Source organism: Pan paniscus, chromosome 11 (genome assembly GCF_029289425.2).
Source record: "Pan paniscus chromosome 11, NHGRI_mPanPan1-v2.0_pri, whole genome shotgun sequence".
Taxonomy (NCBI): Eukaryota; Metazoa; Chordata; class Mammalia; order Primates; family Hominidae; genus Pan; species Pan paniscus.
The window spans coordinates 46,076,057-46,095,930 of record NC_073260.2 but is presented as its reverse complement, the minus strand read 5'-3'; the positions used below and the strand labels follow the sequence as shown (position 1 = coordinate 46,095,930).

At 47.3% G+C, this 19,874-nt stretch overlaps 1 protein-coding gene across 13 annotated transcripts in view; it reads right to left on the bottom strand.

Moving 5' to 3' along the window:
- FAM120A2P (Putative uncharacterized protein C9orf129 homolog) overlaps positions 1-14,926 on the bottom strand; it is a 49,544-nt gene extending 34,618 nt beyond the window's left edge. For 5 of the 13 annotated variants that reach the window (XR_010109027.1, XM_063593956.1, XM_055091770.1 and 2 more), the window contains exons 1-4: positions 14,244-14,783; positions 4,838-4,990; positions 4,064-4,164; positions 3,562-3,848 (exon numbers count right to left, since the gene is read on the bottom strand). Coding sequence is in view for 8 of the 13 variants with exons in the window: in XM_063593956.1 (XP_063450026.1) it covers positions 3,562-3,848; positions 4,064-4,164; positions 4,838-4,877 (428 nt within the window). In the remaining 5 variants the exon portion in view is untranslated. The other 8 variants (XR_010109028.1, XR_008619664.1, XR_004673380.2 and 5 more) reach the window with 4 other exon arrangements.
- Between the last annotated feature and the right edge of the window lie 4,948 nt (positions 14,927-19,874).

Genomic DNA, 19,874 nt, shown 5'->3' with positions numbered 1-19,874 from the left:
TGGCTGGGTGTGGTGGCTCAAGCCTGTAATCCCAGCTACTTGGGAGGCTGAGGCAGGAGAATTGCTTGAACCTGGGAGGCGGAGCTTGCAGTAAGCCGAGATCGTGCCATTGCACTCCAGCCTGGGTGACAGAGCAAGACTCCGTCTCAAAAAAAAAAGAGTGTTCTCTCACATTTTAAAATAATTCTCTTTTTCTTCCCCGCGCCAGAGGTACAAGGGATTTTTCTCCAATATTTACTGTGAGAATTTGGTAGAGATCTAGCAGGTAAAATGCACAAAAGCATGTGGACCCCCACATCACCAGGCCCTCTGGAGTCTTCAATTCTCAGGTTTGTCCACGTTGAGCCTCCAACAATCTATCAATGACAGTTTAGGTTTCCTTGCACTCACATTGGTTCCTGCGGAGGTTTCTACTCATGGGCTTCTGCTCCACTATATTCAACGCATTCAACACGCTAGAACCCTTGCAGGAAACCATGAACATTGTCTCTACTTGGCAGCTGTGGACACATAAATCCAAATCACACCCCTGCACCTGCCAGAAGCAAAGGATGCCCGTGATCAAGGGTTTGACCCCAAGTCAAATGTCAGTTTCTGACCCCAAAGCCTTCAGGAACAAACACCCTCGTCTCCTCTGCCTTCACTCCTCTCAAGTCTAACATGTCTGTCTCTTTCTTATTATAATAAAAGTGGAAGCAGATTCAAGGAAATTAAGTTACTCCTAACACACAGCTTGAATCCAATCTTTGATTACAGGATGTACCCTGCATTCTTCATGGCACTTCATACCACAAGGATGGCAAAACACAAGACTCTGAGCAGGTCAAATTCCAGTGGCAGAAACAAGATGCATCTCCAGAAAACAGTAAAGATGCCATAACGGAGATAAAGACAATAAGCACTGTGAGAGGTCAGAGGGAGACCAGATGCCCAGAGCTCCAAAAAGCTGACCATAACCTTCACAGACAGGTAGGAGGTGCATACCCAGAAAAGACAGGACATGTTCGGGCAGTTCTACTCACTCCAAGTTCAGCTCATCCTAACAAAGATGATGATATGGTTTGGCTGTGTCCCCACCCAAATCTCATCTTCAATTGCAGCTCCCATAATTCCCACAGGTCATGGTAGGTATCTGGTGGGAGGTCATTGAATGTCTTTCCTGTGCTATTCTCGTGACAGTGAATAAATCTTACAAGATCTGATGGTTTTATAAAGGTAAGTTCCCCTGCACATGCTCTCTTGCCTGCTGCCATGCAAGACGTGACTTTGCTCCTCCTTTGCCATCCACCACGATTGTGACGCCTCTCCAGCCATGTGGAAACTCTGAGTCAATTAAACCTCTTTCCTTTGCAAGTTACCCAGTCTTGGGTAATGTCTTTATTAGCAGCATGAGAACAGACTAATACAGACAACTTGCCAAATTAGATGGGCAACTCGCATTCTTCTCAATCCCTCCCTGCCGGAGGAACAAGCACCTCAACTGAGACGTGCCCCAGTCACCACCCATGTTCCCAAGTCAGCACCTTGACCTGGTTTCCACATCTCCATCACTAGCATGGAACTCTTGTTGGGGTCATAAAGCTTACTTATTTTGCTTTTGTCTTACTTCTTACCTATGTTTCAGAGTTCAGAAAGAACATTTAACTAAGATGAAAACTGTATTGTACAGACACTTTGACCTTGCTGACATGAGTCACATTTTACAACAAAATGCAGATGCCTTATAATTCTAGTGCATAAGGGCTTCCAAGACCATCAAGCAGTTGTTCTCAAACTTCAGTGTGCAAAAGACTGACTGAGGTGCTTATTTAAAATGCAAATTTTGGGGCCCCAACCCAGAGATTCTGATTCAAAGGATACTCAATATATTATCTTGTTAGAGGTTAATTTAAAACTTTGAATATTCAATTGCAACTTTTTACTTCATTTTAGAGTTTTAGCATTGCACATACAGCAAATCAACATTTATTAATTTTATACTTCTTTGCCATAAACAGGGTGTGCATCCCTGGATGGCAGTGAGCCCTTCAGTGACCTCTGCCCTGGGTCAACCGACATTCGTTCCCATTTTAAAGATGGACAGAGGACAGAGAGGAAAGATCACCTGCTTCAGGTGACACACCAGGTAAGAACTGGCATGGAAACTAACAACTACGTCTCTTAGATTTCTTACATCAGAAATAGATGTAACATCAACCAGCCCTGGTTATCTACTCTGTGGAGTTCACACTAAGGAAAAAGAGACACTGACTTAAAGGAAAGACATTTTCTTTCTCTTTCTTTTTTTTTTTAAAAAAATATTAGACAGTTTAAAGGGAGGGGAGGTGTACAAATTTAAGATTTCCTTGATCAGAATTTTTTTTTTTCCACAGTCGGAGTTTTGCTCCGTCACCCAGGCTGGAGTGCAGTGGCGTGATCTCGGCTCACTGCAGCCTCCAACTCCCAGGTTCAAGCGATTCTCCTGCCTCAGCCTCCAGAGTAGCTGGGATTACAGGTGAATGCCACCACGCCTGGCTAGTTTTTATATTTTTTAGTAGAGATGGGGTTTTACCATGTTGGCCAAGCTGGTCTTGAACTCCTGAACTCAAGTGATCCGCCTGCCACTGCCTCCCAAAGTGCTGGGATTACAGGCATGGGCCACCGTGCCCAGCCTCTTCGATCAGATTTTAACCAACTATATATTTGTGAACTCATTTACTCAGGGACACACAGTGTTTTTATTATTATTATTGTTTGTATTTTTTGAGACGGAGTCTCGCTCTGTCACCCAGGCCATAGTGCACTGGCGACATCTCAGCTCACTTCAACCTCTGTCTCCTGGGTTCAAGTGATCCTCCTAACTCAGCCTCCTGAGTAGCTGGGACTACAGGCACATGCCACCACGCCCGGCCAATTTTTGTATTTTTAGTACAGACGGGGTTTCGCCATGTTGGCCAGGCTGGTCTCGAACTCCCAACCTCAGGTAATCCACCTGCCTTGGCCTTCCGAAGTGCTGGGATTACAGGTATGTGCCACTGCATCCAGCCCGCACAGTGTTTAAAATACTCCTCTAAGGAAACAATTCCAGCCTGGGTCTAGGCAGCTTTCTAGGGTTTTGCTTGGGCAAACAGTGTTATTTCCAAAGTGTCCTGTAACCTGCTGAGTTTAGAAGGAGTGGAAATTCAGAGCTCCCTTGATCCAGGAGCCAGAAGATTAATGTTTCGGGGGTCAGCAGGGGGTTGCTGTGGTGGGTGTGAGTGGCACCACACCGGACAAATGCCCCCATGTTTTGGTCATCACACAAACCAGTTCTTGTCAAATTCCTCCCCAGAAAGTTTCCTGTGGCTCCAGGCCATGGGGCTGGGATGGTGCAGATTTTAAATCATGGAAACTTCAAGAACATACCTACTCTTCCTCTCTCCTCTCTGTCCAAGGAGCCCCCATCTGAGTACAGACTGACCACCACCCACCTGCAATAAACTACATCTCTGAGCAAAACACCAGCTGGGCTGGCAGGCCAGAAGGCAGCTTCCCCAGGTCACTACCCGCCAGGAAGCACCCAGCGACCCACGCACCACTCACTTTGTCGCCCCTCCGCTGCCCTCGTCGTTGTCAGAAGATGATGATGTAGAAGAGCCAGGGAAGTAGGCGGAATCCACGTGGTTAGGGCTGCCGCTCTGGGCCGGGTTGATGGGCGAGGACCGCTCATACAGCGGCGTGTGCTTCCCTTCGTGAAGAATGTTGCTGTAGCTGTTCTGCTCTGTCAGATTCTTCCCGCTCGTGTCCAAAGTGAGAGGTGCTGGCTCAGAGAGGCTGTACGGGTATGGACCCTGGCCCGGGGCGCCCCCTGGGCTGGGCACCTGTGGGGCCTGAAGTGAAGGGCACACGTCATGCACACGTGGCCAGCAGGACCCGACTCAGGCCCAGGCTGACGTTTCCTGGCTCATTTTTATTTCAACAAACACTGGCATCTATTTCACATATCAATTCAAGAGGTTAGGAACTTATTTTAGCATTCGTTGAAATTCAATGCATACACCGTGTCTGAGACCCGCCACCCGACCCAACGCAGGGAAGGCCTTACCACGGGCTTTGCTTGCAGAGAGGTCTGCGGAATGTTGAGCATCTGAGGAGGAACATGCGGCGGCACCATCCCAGGCATTCCAAACGGACCGGGTCTGGCTGCTTCACCAACACAGAAAGAAAAGAATCACACAGCTGTGAACAGAATGCGTTTTCCAGGGCATCCTGGGGGCCAGCCCATGGCGCCAGGGATCTCACCCTCACCTGGCTCAGACATCGACACCACCATGGGTCCCACTTCTCAGAAATCATTACGAATTGCCATTTCACAGTAAGGAAAACTTAATTTTATGATGCTCGATTTGATGGACTCGGGCTGGGATTCTAACTTTCCAGATTTCTCAGTGAACTTGCCATAGTGGTTCTGCTCTCGTGCACTTCCTGAGGACCTCGGCTGTCCCTCTGCCTGCAACTTGGTGGGGATTCTCTGTAACTCAGTCTCCCTGCTCAGGGCTGCTCCTAGCCTGAGATCTCCGTGAAACCAGAAGCCCTGGCAGGCATGAAAGGAACAAAGTCGGACCGAACAGTTTCCTTTACCTTTGTCAAGCAAGAGGACTTTTCTATTTAAAGTACATTGCAACTACCATTAGGTTCTCAGCTAACTAGTGAGTTTTTAAATTTAAAAGGAATTGTTTTTCATTGTTCAGCAATTAGGTTACACACTTTAACACGTATTACAAGACGAGTAATTTGGGATTCTGTGTTCTCTTAAAACATAATTTCATAAACCTGCCTGATGTGTGCTGCCATGTTCTAGTCATCATTCCCACGCTACCTTGCAAATTGAAGAAATCTGTTAGGGGAGTGAAAGCCATGTGGAGGAACTGAAGCAGGACAGCAGGACGAGGAGCCGGGCCAGCCTGAAGCTGGGACAGAAGGCAGGGGCTGGAAGCCTTCACATTCAACACTGCATCTGGCCTTGAGGGATCTAAGGACAGGAAGAGAGCCCAAGGGCCATGTCAGCCAAAAGAAGTGAATGAGTGAGTAGATGGTGCCCATAAAGGGCTGTTCCAGAGACAGCACAAGACCCGCAGTAACAAGGACCGACTGGGGCCCAAACGTCAACAGCACTTCCAGACACCACCAGCAGGAAACAGGAGGACATGGGACACGGACCCCTAGGAGCTGCACTCCCTCTCAGAACACTTAGGTGCTGAGTGCCGATGATGTGTCAGGCTGAGAACTGGACTGGAGGATGCCAGGAGCCCTAAGGCGGTGTCGGTAAGACACATACTACTGAAGACACAGAGAAAATACAAAACCTGAGTGAGACACAACAGATCCACCAGGGGCTTGCACGGCTGCACCATCTCTTCCTTGGGTTTGTTTTAAATGTTGAAGAAAACCAAGCCTAGAGCTTCCTGACTCCAATTTCCCTCTTTAAGCAGTAGATATGCTTCTACAACCTCTTCATCTGAACACCAGGTGATATGGTTAGGCTTCACGTCCCCACCCAAATCTCATCTTTAATTATAAACTTCATAGTCCCCATAATCCCCATGTGTCAGGGAGACACCAGGTGGAGGTAACTGGATCATGGGAGTCGTTTCCTCATGCTGTTCTTGTGATAGTGAGTGAGTTCTCACAAGATCTGATGGTTTTATAAGGGGCTCTTTCCCCTTTGCTCGGCACTTCTCCTTTGTGCCACCTTGTTAAGAAAGTGCCTTGCTTCTCCTTTGCTTTTGCCAGGATTATAATTTTCCTGAGGCCTCCCCAGCTATGCTGAACTGTGAGTCAACTAAACCTCTTTCCTTTATAAATTACACAGTCCCAGGAAAGCTTCTTTATACTAGTATGAAAATGGACTAATACAATGAATAGGTACTGAAAAGAGTGGGGTGCAGCTATAAAGATACCTGAAAATGGGAAGCAACTTTGGAACTGGGTAACAGGCACACGTTGGAACTGTTTGGAGGTCTCAGAAGAAGACAGGAAGATGTAGGAAACTTTGGAACTTCCTAGATTCTTGTTGAAAGACTTTAACCAAAATGCTGATAGTGATATGGACAATGAAGTCCAGGATGAGGTGATCTCAGATGGCGATGAAGAACTTGTTGGGAACTGGAGCAAAGGTGATTCTTGCTATGCTTCAGCAAAGAGACTGGTGGCATTTTGCCCCTGCCCTAGAGATCTGTGGAACTTTGAACTTGAGAGAGATGATTTAGAGTATCAGGTGGAAGAAATTTCTAAGCAGCAAAGCGTTCAAGAAGTGACTTGGGTGCTCTTAAAAGCATTCAGTTTTATGCATTCACAGAGATGATTTGGAATTGGAACTAATGTTTAAAAGAAAAGCAAGCATAAAGGTTTAGAAAATGTGCAGCCTGATGATGGGATAGAAAAGAAAAACCCGTTTTCTGAGGAAAAATTCAAGCTGGCTGCAGAAGTTTGCATAAGTAATGAGGAGCCAAATGTTAATAGCCAAGACAATGGGGAAAATGTCTCCAGGGCATGTCAGAGGTCTTCAAGGCAGCCCCTCCCATCATAGGCCCTGAGGCCTAGGAGGAAAAAATGGTTTTATGGGCCGGGCCCAGGGCCTTGCTGCTTTTTGCAGTCTTGGGACTTGGTATGTTGCATCCCAGCTGTGGTTAAAAAAGGACAATGTACAGCTCAGGCCTCAGGCCATTGCTTTACAGTGTGAAAGCCCCAAGCCTTGGTGGCTTCTACGTGGTATTGGGCCTGCGGGTGCACAGAAGTCAAAAACTGAGGTTTGGGAACTCCACCTAGACTTCAGAGGATGTATGGAAATGCATGGATGTCTAGGCAGAAGTTTGCTGCAGGAATGGAGCCCTCATGGAGAACCTCTGCTAGGGCAGTGCAGAAGGGAAATGTGGGGTCAGAGCCCCCCCAAAGAGTCCCCACTGGGGCACTGTCTAGTGCAGCTATGAGAAGAGGGCCACAGTCCTACAGACCCCCAAATGGTAGATCCACTGACTGTTTGCACCACACCCCTGGAAAAGCCACAGATACTCAACATCAGCCTGTGAAAGCAGTCGGGAGGGAGGCTGTACCCTGCAAAGCCACAGAGGTGGAGCTGACCAAGGCCATGGGAGCCCACCTCTTGTATCAGTGTGACCTGAATGTGAGACATGGAGTCAAAGGATATCATTTTGGAGTTTCAAGATTTGATGGCCCCACTGGATTTTAGAATTGCATGGGGCCTATAGCCCCTTCATTTTGGCCAATTTCTCCCATTTGGAAGGGGCATATTTACCCAATGCCTGTACCCTCATTGTATCTAGGAAGTAACTAACTTGCTTTTGATTTTACAGGCACATAGGCGGAGGAGGGGGGTTGTCTTGTCTCAGATGAGACTTTGGACTTGGACTTTTGAGTTAATGCTGGAATGAATTAATACTTTGGGGGACCATTGAGAAGGCATGATTGGTTTTGAAATATGAAAGGGACATGAGATTTGGGAGAGGCTGGGGCAGAATAATATGGTTAAGTTTTGTTTCCCCACCCAAATCTCATCTTGAAATTAATGCCTATAATCCCCACGTGTCAAGGCAGAGATGAGGTGGAGGTAATTCGATCATGGGGGCAGTTTCCCCCATGCTGTTCTCATGATAGGGAGTGAGTTCTCATAAAATCTGATGGTTTTATAAGGGGCTGTTCCCCTTTCACTTGGAACTTCTTACTGCTGCCTTGTGAAGAAGGTGCCTTGCTTCCCCTTTGCCTTCTGCCATGATTGTTACGTTTCCTGAGGCCTCGCCAGCCATGCTGAACTGTGAGTCAATTAAAACTCTTTCCTTTATAAATTACCCAGTCTCAGGCAGTTCTTTATAGCAGTATGAAAACAGACAAATACACTAGGGATGGGGAACACAACCCACGAACCACCACCTTTCACACTGCCTATCTGCCAAAATAGGTGAGGACAGAAACATTCCCCAAACCTTTGCTCCTGCTCCCTGAAAGCAAACATCCATGGCTGCACTCACAAGAGGCTCCCTAAGCCGATACTAGGGGTGGTGAGACCAGGAGTGCAAACTTTGTCCTGGGCCCAGCCTCCTGAGAGCCAAGCATGGCCCACGGAGGCTGGGAGTGAGGTACAGATCATTGTTGACTGCCCCCAGAGAAGGACCAGGAATCTTACAGACTATGATCCTGTGTGAAGTTCCCACCTTCTAAGGGCTTTCAGCTTACAAGCTCTAAAATACCATAGCCCTTTGATCCTGGCTCGCACCAAGAAAAAACCTTGGCAGAGCTTCCAGCTTTGTACTAAACAAAGAAAACTGCAGTATGAGAAGCTAGGAATAATGAGACCAGCATGTGTGTAGTCACAGACACCTCACACTTGCACGCAACATGCACACAGACACACGTGCACACATGTCCCTGACTGAACAATAAGTCCACAGATCCATGCCTCTAAGGGATGTGTGTGCACAAGCAAGCACTCACTCATGCACAGGAGCAGATACACACAGGAGTGCACATAAACACACCCCCACCCTTGCATGCACGGCACACACACACATACACACACAGGCATGCATGCCACACACACATGCATGGCACAGACCACACAAGGAGTTGTTCCTAATCAAAGAGTACGTCAGCTAGATCTGCACTTCTAAGTATGCGATCGAAGTCACCATTATTTCAAAAACTCATTCACAGGTGATTCTGAATCATAGCCAGATTTGGTCCAAAGAATATTACAAAGTCGTTCAAGCTCTAACAGTATAATTTAAATCAATGTAAAATGTCTAGTGTATAATGTCTTGTGAGTATCCTCACATACCTAACTTTGTTTTGAGATGGAGTCTCACTCTGTTGCCCAGGCTGGAGTGCAATGGCATGACCTCGGCTCACTGCAACCTCCATCCCCCGGGTTCGAGAGAGTCTCCTGTCTCAGCCTCCCGAGTAGCTGGGACTACAGCCATGCACCACCACTTAGCTATTTGTTTTTTTATTTTTAGTAGAGATGGGGTTTCACCATGTTGGCCAGGCTGGTGTCGAACTCCTGACCTCAAGTGATCTGCCCACCTCGGCCCCCAAAGTGCTGGGATTACTGGCATGAGCCACATGCCCAGCCCTAACTTTGTAATAGTAAAAATGCAAGGCTAGTCTCATGCAGCAGCAGCATTCAAGTGCAGACGATCATTTTTGTTTTTCTATTTTTGGCCATTACATCCTAAAACCTTCCTTGAAAGCACCAATTTTCCTCTAAAGCAAACAAACAAACAAACAAACTACACTACAGCATAAAACCAAAGAATTCCAAGGAAAGAATATTTTCTAAAATCACATTCCAATCATTGACCTCAAATAATCCTCTGTATAGAATCCTATTCTATCAAGGCAGTCCAATAAGTGAATTAATTCGTCTGTATTTTCTGAAGGCTGCAGAAGTGCCTCCTAACCCAGGGGCTGCCTCTGCAGATTCAGGCCTTCGTCTATATCGGTTCTTGTTCTCCATGCCCAAGTGCAGCTGAGCAGAACCACTGTGTGTCCTCTCTACAACAAGAGGCATCTTTCTCAGAAGGGACACGGGGCTCCAGAGTGGAGGTCACACCACCAGTTTCTCACTCTCTTCCTTTCACACTTACTAGAGAGGTGGGCTTTTGTTAAATTAGTATGCAGACTGAATACAAGAAGCAAAAAGAGGAAAAAAGGCCAAAAAAAGTTTATTATATTTTGAAATATTTCATAACTTTAAAATTAGTTTTTAAATAGTAAAAAGTTCTTTCAGAATGAAGAGAAAAGAAACACACACTGCAGTCCCTCAGCTGTGTGGTCTCAACTTTTTTTTTTTTTTTTTTTGAGACAGAGTTTTGCTCTTGTTGCCCAGGCTGGAGTGCAATGGCGTGATCTTGGCTCACCACAACCTCCGCCTCCTGGGTTCAAGCGATTCTCCTGCCTCAGCCTCCTGACTAGCTAGGGTTGCAGGCATGCGCCACCATGCCCAGCTAACTTTTTGTATTTTTAGTAGAGATGGGGTTTCTCCATGTTGGTCAGGCTGGTCTCGAACTCCCAACCTCAGGTGATCCGCCTGCCTTGGCCTCCCAAAGTGCTGGGATTACAGGCATAAGCCACCGTACCTGGCTGCAATCTCGACTTTTTATAGCTCAGTTACCTACTTCCTCAAAAGACTCACTTATGCCTATATGCAGCTGTGTGGCTTTTGCTCTGAATTAAAATAACATATAATTCTTAAAGGAATGGTGTTAAACTGGAACCTCTTCTTAGAACTACAGTCGGCCTTACCCCAGTCCCCATTCCTAGCCCAACCTAACAAACGCTCATCCATTACTTGGCATATTATTCTGAAATGTTATGTTAAACAAAACAAAGAAGAGTACAAAGTAAGTCTTCAAAAAAAAAATATACGGGCAAAAAAAAAAAAAACTGTAAGGGCAGACATTGTATGATTTTCATATATTACCCAAAAAATATAGCTTTGAAAATGTTGAGCCCAAGATTAAATAAGTCAGTATAATCCCTACCACCTTTAATTTTCATTGCTTGCAAACATAGACAAGGCAAAATTTTCCAACCATTTTAAGCATGTGCAAACGGACATGCTTACTAAATCTCAATAGTCTACAGAAGATAAAAAGGTATAGAAAGGAAACTGTCATGTGACCTGTTCCCGTTACACTACAGATCCAGTGTCCAGAGAAGCAGGGTGGGGCCTTGGAGCACAGTGGGGGGGCGCAGCGTCTGGCCATCCTGTAGGGAGAGGAGGCCCCGTAGAGCCGGTCTGGCTGGCTGAGCCTGGACTGAGACCAGGCACGAGGTCGGTGCCCAGGGAGGCAAAGGATGGAGGAGCAACTCCCAAGAGCTAAGAGCCCCGGGGCAGCTGATGCTGGCCCAGAGCCTGCGGTGCTGGCCAGACCCCAAGGGAAGAGCCAGAGGCCGGCGCCCAGAAGAGGAGGCCTGGTGACAGAAGGAGGCAAAACCTGAGGCATGATCAGCTTGAAGAAGGCTAAGTACAAGGCCCATGAGAAGTAAGATTATGAACTCAGTGAACAGGCACGTCCTGCGTGGCACGTGAAAGAATTCGGAACAGCGGGAAAAATTAAACCACGGAAGCAAATTTCAAGTCAACAGAAACAAGAACTTTCTAAGAACAAGAGCAGTTCAACAATGAAAAGGGTTGCTTTACTGACTGCTGGACTGCTCATACAAGAACATTCTACAGCAGGGAGCTGGGCTGAACTTCTATAAACATTCCTCACTCCCCAAATCCTTCCCATCCCTGAATGTGGATAGTGAGAGGGTAGACATCACGAGATACGGCATCATTCGAATCCACCCGGTGCCCGAGTCTCAAGTAGCAAGTTTTATCTAAATGTATTCAGTTCCTGGGTTTAATTAATCAGTTTGAACAGAATACTTGTACTGACTGAGCAAAGTTCAAGAAGGCAGAATAGGAACATTACATCTCATCAAGGCTGGTTACGGTGGCTCATGACTACAATCCCGACACTGGGAGGCTGAGGCAGTTCAGACCAGGCCAGGCAACACATCAAGACTGTTTCTACACACACTCACAAAAGCAACACAAAAAAACAAACAAAAATCCCAAATCCCATTTAGGCACTGAAATGTGTTTTGTAAGTCTATGATGAAATAAGATAAATTAGTTTCTGTCCATTTGTGGGTTTTGGAAAAGCACAACCTAAAAGAAAACTCTACCAGGTCTCTATTTTGAAGTCACTGGTAAACTGAACTGACATTCCTCATTTGTAACCAAATATTGAAACGCCATTAACGAATATAACATTAATAAACCTAAGTGCATCCACTTTGGGAAGACACACACTGCAGTCTTTTAAATCAGACAATAGCTCAAAGGTGGGTGTAGGTTCTTCCAAAACATCTGATTTTTAAGTTCAAAATAAAAATGACCTTCCAAAACAGCCACACAATCAGGCAGCCTGTGTCACTTCCTACTTCACACTAACTACCACGAACTCACTGAAAATGGAGCGAAAGGTCACAGAGCAGACGCTGAAAGCAGAGCCCCCAGCACCAGCAGGAGAATCCAATTTTCTACTTGGGAATTGTGGACCGGAAGGGCAAGATGAGTGGCCTTTCTACTCAATGGGAGTAATGCCCTGACTTCCCTCTGGTGCCCTTTATTCTGTCAGCCTCCGGGGCTTAACATCAACGTCATCTGCGTTAGCTTTAAAGATAAAAACTGGCCGGGCATGGTGGCTCACGCTTGTAATCCCAGCACATTGGGAGGCTGAGACGGGTGGATCACTTGAGATCAGCAGTTCGAGACCAACATGCTGAAACCCGTCTCTACTAAATATACAAAAATTAGCCAGGTGTACACGCCTGTAATCCCAGCTACTCAGGAGGCTGAGGCAGGAGAATCACTTGAATCCAGGAAGCGGAAGCTGCAGTGAGCCAAGATCGTGCCACTGCACTACAGCCTGGGCGACAGAGTGTGACTCTGTCTCAAACACAACAACAACAAAACTGATAAAGATGAACAAGGACACATCTCAAAAAGAGCAAGCACAGACTGGCATGTACAATACAGCCTTTAATTGAAAAGCAAAGCAATGCTATTAATTATCCCATGGGTATGAGGTGAGAAAATATAAAAACATGTTCAAGGGAGCTGTACATGACTTAGGCCTGATGCATCTCTTTTTTATAAAAGAATGATCTCAAGCACAGGTTGCCATTTATGTAACCTGAAGTAGGTATGCCACCACTCATTCTACTGTTCCTTCTATTTTTTGTTACATTAACAGGTTTTCCTAACAACCACACACACAAAAAAACTTTAGTAAAAACCTAGGAAAGGACAAGTCTAGTAAGCAAAGTTATAGAACAAAGTGAGGATTTAATGTAAAACATTTTTAAGGAATGTCAAAATTCTAAAGTTATTAGTAAAATATGGCAAAAGTATAATATTGAATACCTGGTGAAAATAAAATTCTTTTTTAATGTTATTTTTTAAGTTCTGGGGTACATGTGCAGGACGTGCAGGTTTGTTACATAGGTAAACATGCGCCATGGTGTTTTGCTGCACCTATCAACCCATCACCTAGGTATTAAGCCCAGCATGCATTAGCTACTTTTCCTGATGCTCTCCCTTCCCTCACCTCAACCCTCGACAGGCCCCAGTGTGTCTTGTTCCCCTCCCTGTGTCCATGTTCTCATTGTTCAGCTCACACTTATAAGTTACAGCATGCAGTATTTGGTTTTCTGTTTCTGTGTTAGTTTGCTGAGAATAATGGCTTCCAGCTCCATCCATGTCCCTGCAAAGGCCATGATCTCATTCCTCTTTTTTTTTTTTTTTTTTTAAGACAGGGTCTTGCTCTGTCGCTCAGGCTGGAGTGCACTGGCACAATCTCAGCTCACTGCAGCCTCTGCCTCCCAGGTTCAAGCGATTCTCGTGCCTCAGGCTCCCGAGTAGCTGGGATTACAGGTGTGCGCCGCCATCCAGACTAATTTTTGTATAATGTTTTCAGTAGACACGGGGTTTTGCCATGTTGGCCAGGCAGGTCTTAAACTCCTGGTCTCAAGTGATCCTCCCACCTTGGCCTCCCAAAGTGTGAGCCACCATGCCTGACCTGATCTCATTCCTTGTTATGGCTGCATAATATTCCATGGTGTATATGTACCACATTGTCTTTATCCCGTCTATCGTTGATGGGCATTTGGGTTCAAAAGTCATAATAATAGCAAAAAACATATTCTTGATGCTGACAGCAGGGACATGGCTAAATATGGCACCTCCACACTATGGAGTATCATACCATCTCTGGAGAAAATAAGGAAGTCATCACCAGCTTCTATAATGGGCCCCACTTAGGGGTCACAGTCCCCAGGCTTGGTCAGTCCCCAACCCCCAAGGCCGTCCCTGCCCCCTACTGAGCCCACTCCTCTGCAAGAGGCCCCGGGGGCTCTGCTCCTGCCCACAGTAGGACTGAAGGGCCACCAGGTGGGTCCAGCCGTCCAGCTGTCAGCCAGGCCTGGCCTCGGGCAGTGTGGGCCGCCATGTGGTCTCTTTCATGTTTTCACTCTTTCTGCCCTAGAGGACCTGCCTCCTTTGGTCCTTTTGCTAGAGCACTCAGCTGTCTCAGGCTGTATGACTGCAGAAAATCGCGTTTCAAGGGAATAAATCTGTAAGATTTTATGGTGAATTAATATTTCAACCTCTTTGGATTACCGCATGGTCCATGCTGATCCCAGAGGCCTTTACTTACCCACGTAGTGTGGTGGCTGCAGTGACCGAGGCTTGCTGATCCCAGAATAATGTCCGCTTGCTCTGTTACATCCCAGAACTGATTCTCAGGGATTGGGATCTGGAAGATGCTCGGCAGGAGGCTGCGGCCGCAGCGGCGCTGGGCTGGAGAGAAGGTGGCGGCGTGAGGGTCCGGCGGCGCTGGAGACCCGGCAGGCAGCTGCCAAAGCAGGGTCGGGCTGAGCCCAGCATGGGCTCCAGGCTGCGCGAGCGAGGTACCCCGGTCCCCGCCTCCGCCTCCGCCCTCGAGCCACGGAGGGGAGGCGGCCGGCGGCCCGGGCCTCTGAGCTCCGAATCCTGCGCCTTCCCGCCGCCAACGGGCTGGGGGCCACGAGGGGCGCGGGGAGGGAACGGGAGTTTGCAGGGACGCCTGGAGATCCGCTGCTTCCTCCTCTCGGCTTCAGTCTGCAGGCAGCTCTTCCCCACCAGAGCGCGTGGCTCCCCCGGCCGGGCTCGCCTCTCCCGGCGCCCGCCTCATTTGAAAACACGGCCTTTCCCACGCCCTTACCGCCGGTTCCGCCCGCGCTGCGCTCCGCTCCTCGCTCCTCTGCTCGCCCTTCGCTTTCGGCGTCCCACACCATCTCCTTCCCTCGTCGGCGGCTTCCTCTTCTGCTCCCACCCTGGTCTCCCGCCTGCCTTCCAGCACCATCTCTTTCGGATGTCATTCCTCACAGTGAAGTTCTTTATTGAAACTGCCCCTTGCTGTCAGCACCCCAAATCTACTGAGGGTCCATCAGCAGTACAGACGGGCCGGCTTTATGTGCTAAGTCGGCTCTTAAGAAATATACTTTAAGCCTAACGGCCTCAAAAAAAAATTGTATTATCAAACATAGAGTGTGAAAATAACACTGAAATAATTTTAAACTAAAAGGCTAGGCCGGGTGCGGTGTTTCACTCCTGTAATTCCAGCACTTTGGAAGACCGAGGCAGGTGGATCACTTGAGGTCAGGAATTCGAGATTAGCCTGGCCAATATGGTGAAACCCCTTCTCTACTAAAAATACAAAAATTAGTTGAGCGTGGTCCCAGCTACTCAGGAGGTTGAGGCAGGAGAATCGTTTGAACTCGGGAGGTGGAGGATGCAGTGAGCCGAGATTGCGCCACTGCACTCCAGCCTGGGAGACTGTCTCAAAAAAAAAAAAAAAAAAGAAAGAAAGAAAGAAAGAAAAGAAAAACAAACAGAAAAAAAAGGCTCAGCGACTGTTAGAAATCGTTATTTATTCATTTTTTTCAAAAATACATGGCCTCTCATGTCAGATTTAGCAGATGTAGGACGTTTGCCCATCTTATTTGGCAAAAATGCTTCTTAAGGATTTGATAGCGGCCCAAATTCATCAGTGTTTAAGTTTTTCTAAAACTAATTTGAAAACTTAAAAAAAAGAAGAAACATATGAATAACTAGGAAGCTGTTTCGACAGTCACTGTTAAAGAGCTTTTAAAATGGGCTCCACGTGTTAATGTATGAAAAGTGTCAGGCCTCTGAGCCCAAGCCAAGCCATCGCATCCCCTGTGACTTGCACGTATACGCCCAGATGGCCTGAAGTAACTGAAGAATCACAAAAGAAGTGAATATGCCCTGCCCCACCTTAACTGATGACATTCCACCACAAAAGATGTGTAAATGGCCGGTCCTTGCCTTAAGTGATGACATTACCTTGTGAAAGTCCTTTTCCTGGCTCATCCTGGCTCAAAAAGCACCCCCCACTGAGTACTTTGGGACCCCCACTCCTGCCCGCCAGAGAACAAACCCCCTTTGACTGTAATTTTCCTTTACCTATCCAAATCCTATAAAACAGCCCCACCCTTATCTCCCTTTGCTGACTCTCTTTTCGGACTCAGCCCACCTGCACCCAGGTGAAATAAACAGCCATGTTGCTCACACAAAGCCTGTTTGGTGGTCTCTTCACACGGACGCACATGAAATTTGGTGCCATGACTCGGATCGGGGGACCTCCCTTAGGAGATCAATCCCCTGTCCTCCTGTTCTTTGCTCCGTGAGAAAGATCCACCTACGACCTCAGGTCCTCAGACCCACCAGCCCAAGAAACATCTCACCAATTTCAAATCCGGTAAGCGGCCTCTTTTTACTCTCTTCTCCAACCTCCCTCACTATCCCTCAACCTCTTTCTCCTTTCAATCTTGGCACCACACTTCAATCTCTCCCTTCTCTTAATTTCAATTCCTTTCATTTTCTGGTAGAGACAAAGGAGACAAGTTTTATCCGTGGACCCAAAACTCCGGCGCCGGTCACGGACTGGGAAGGCAGCCTTCCCTTAGTGTTTAATCATTGCAGGGACACCTCTCTGATTATACACTAACGTTTCAAGGGTGTCAGACCACGTAGGGACGCCTGCCTTGGTCCTTCACCCTTAGCGGCAAGTCCCGCTTTTCTGGGAGAGGGGCAAGTACCCCTCAACCCCTTCTCCTTCACTCTTAGCGGCAAGTCCCACTTTTCTAGAGGAGGGGCAAGTACCCCAACCTTGTATCTCTGTGCCCCAATCCCTTATTTCCGCGTCCCGACCTCTTATCTCTGTGCCCCAATCCCTTATTTCTGTACCCCAACCCCTTATTTCCATGCCCCGACCCCTTATTTCTGCACCCCATCCCTTATTTCCGCGCCCCGACCTCTTATCTCTGCGCCCCAACCCCTTTTCCCACTTTTCTGGAAGGTAAGAACCCCTGAACCCCTTCCCTCCGTTTCTCTACTCTCTCTTTTCTCTAGGCTTGCTTCCTTCACTATGGGCAACCTTCCACCCTCCATTCGTCCTTCTACTCCCTTGGCCTGTGTTCTCAAAAACTTAAAACCTCTTAAACTCACACCTGACCTAAAACCTAAATGCCTTATTTTCTTCTGCAATGCCGCTTGACCCCAATACAAACTCGACAATAGTTCCAAATAGCCAGAAAATGGCACTTTGAATTTTTCCATCCTGCAAGATCTAAATAATTCTTGTCGTAAAATAGGCAAACGGTCTGAGGTGCCTGACATCCCGGCATTCTTTTACACATCAGTCCCTTCCTAGTCTCTGTGCCCAGTGCAACTCGTCCCAAATCTTCCTTCTTTCCCTCCCGCCTGTCCCTTCAGTACCAACCCCAAGCATCGCTGAGTCTTTCTAATCTTCCTTTTCTACAGACCCATCTGACCTCTCCCTTCCTCCCCAGGCTGCTCCTCACCGGGCCGAGCTAGGTCCCAATTCTTCCTCAGCCTCCGCTCCTCCACCCTATAATCTTTTTATCACCTCCCCTCCTCACACCTGGTCGGGCTTACAGTTTCGTTCCGTGACTAGCCCTCCCCCTCCTGCCCAGCAATTTACTCTTAAAAAGGTGGCTGGAGCTAAAGGCATAGTCAAGGTTAATGCTCCTTTTTCTTTATCCCAAATCGGATAGCGTTTAGGCTCTTTTTCATCAAATATAAAAATCCAGCCCAGTTCATGACTTGTTTGGCAGCAACCCTGAGACACTTTACAGCCCTAGACCCTAAAAGGTCAAAAGGCCGTCTTATTCTCAATATACATTTTATTACCCAATCTGCTCCCGACATTAAATAAAACTCCAAAAATTAAATTCCGGCCCTCAAACCCCACAACAGGATTTAATTAACCTCATCTTCAAGGTGTACAATAATAGAAAAAAGTTGCACTTCCTTGCCTCCACTGTGAGACAAACCCCAGCCACATCTCCAGCACACAAGAACTTCCAAACGCCTGAACCGCAGCGGCCAGGCGTTCCTCCAGAACCTCCTCCCCCAGGAGCTTGCTACACGTGCCAGAAATCTGGCCACTGGGCCAAGGAATGCCCACAGCCCGGGATTCCTCCTAAGCCACGTCCCATCTGTGCAGGACCCCACTGAAAATCGGACTATTCAACTCACCTGGCAGCCACTCCCAGAGCTCCTGGAACTCTGGCCCAAGGCTCTCTGACTGACTCCTTCCCAGATCTTCTCGGCTTAGCGGCTGAAGACTGACACTGCCCGATCGCCTCGGAAGCCCCCTAGACCATCACGGACGCCGAACTGCCGGTAACTCTCACAGTGGAAGGTAAGCCCGTCCCCTTCTTAATCAATACGGAGGCTACCTACTCCACATTACCTTCTTTTCAAGGGCCTGTTTCCCTTGCCTCCATAACTGTTGTGGGTATTGACGACCAGGCTTCTAAACCTCTCAAAACTCCCCAACTCTGGTGCCAACTTAGACAATACTCTTTTAGGCACTCCTTTTTAGTTATCCGCACCTGCCCAGTTCCCTTATTAGGCTGAGACACTTTAACTAAATTATGTGCTTCCCTGACTATTCCTGGACTACAGCTGCATCTCATTGCGGCCCTTCTTCCCAATCCAAAGCCTCCTTTGTGTCCTCCTCTTGTATCCCCCCACCTTAACCCACAAGTATAAGATACCTCTACTCCCTCCTTGGCGACCGATCATGCACCCCTTACCATCTCATTAAAACCTAATCACCCTTACCCCACTCAACACCAATATCCCATCCTGCAGCACGCTTTAAAAAGATTAAAGCCTGTTATCACTTGCCTGCTACAGCATGGCCTTTTAAAGCCTATAAACTCTCCTTACAATTCCCCCATTTTACCCGTCCTAAAACCAGACAAGCCTTACAAGTTAGTTCAGGATCTGCGCCTTATCAACCAAATTGTTTTGCCTATCCACCCCATGGTGCCAAACCCATATACTCTCCTATCCTCAATACCTGCCTCTACAACCCATTATTCTGTTCTAGATCTCAAACATGCTTTCTTTACTATTCCTTTGCACCCTTAATCCCAGCGTCTCTTCGCTTTCACTTGGACTGAGCCTGACACCTATCAAGCTCAGCAAATTACCTAGGCTGTACTGCTGCAAAGCTTCACAGACAGCCCCCATTACTTCAATCAAGCCCAAATTTCTTCCTCATCTGTTACCTATCTCAGCATAAGTCTCATAAAACCACACGTGCTCTCCCTGCCAATTGTGTCCTACTGATCTCTCAAACCCCAGCACTTTCTACAAAACAACAACTCCTTTCCTTCCTAGGCATGGTTAGCGTGGTCAGAATTCTTACACAAGAGCCAGGACCACACCCTATAGCCTTTCTGTCCAAACAACTTGACCTTACTGTTTTAGCCACACCCTCATGTCTGCGTGCAGTGGCTGCCGCTGCATTAATACTTTTAGAGGCCCTCAAAATCACAAACTATGCTCAACTCACTCTCTACAGTTCTCATAACTTCCAAAATCTGTTTTCTTCCTCATACCTGATGCATATACTTTCTGCTTCCTGGCTCCTTCAGCTATACTCACTCTTTGTTGAGTCTCCCACAATTACCGTTGTTCCTGGCCCAGACTTCAATCCGGCCTCCCACATTATTCCTGATACCACACCTGACCCGCATGACTGTATCTCTCTGATCCACCTGACATTCACCCCATTTCCCCAAATTTCCTTCTTTCCTGTTCCTCACCCTGATCACGCTTGATTTATTTATGGTGGTTCCACCAGGCCTAATCGCCACACACCAGCAAAGGCAGGTTATGCTATAGTACAAGCCACTAGCCTGCCTCTTAGAACCTCTCATTTCCTTTCCGTCGTGGAAATCTATCC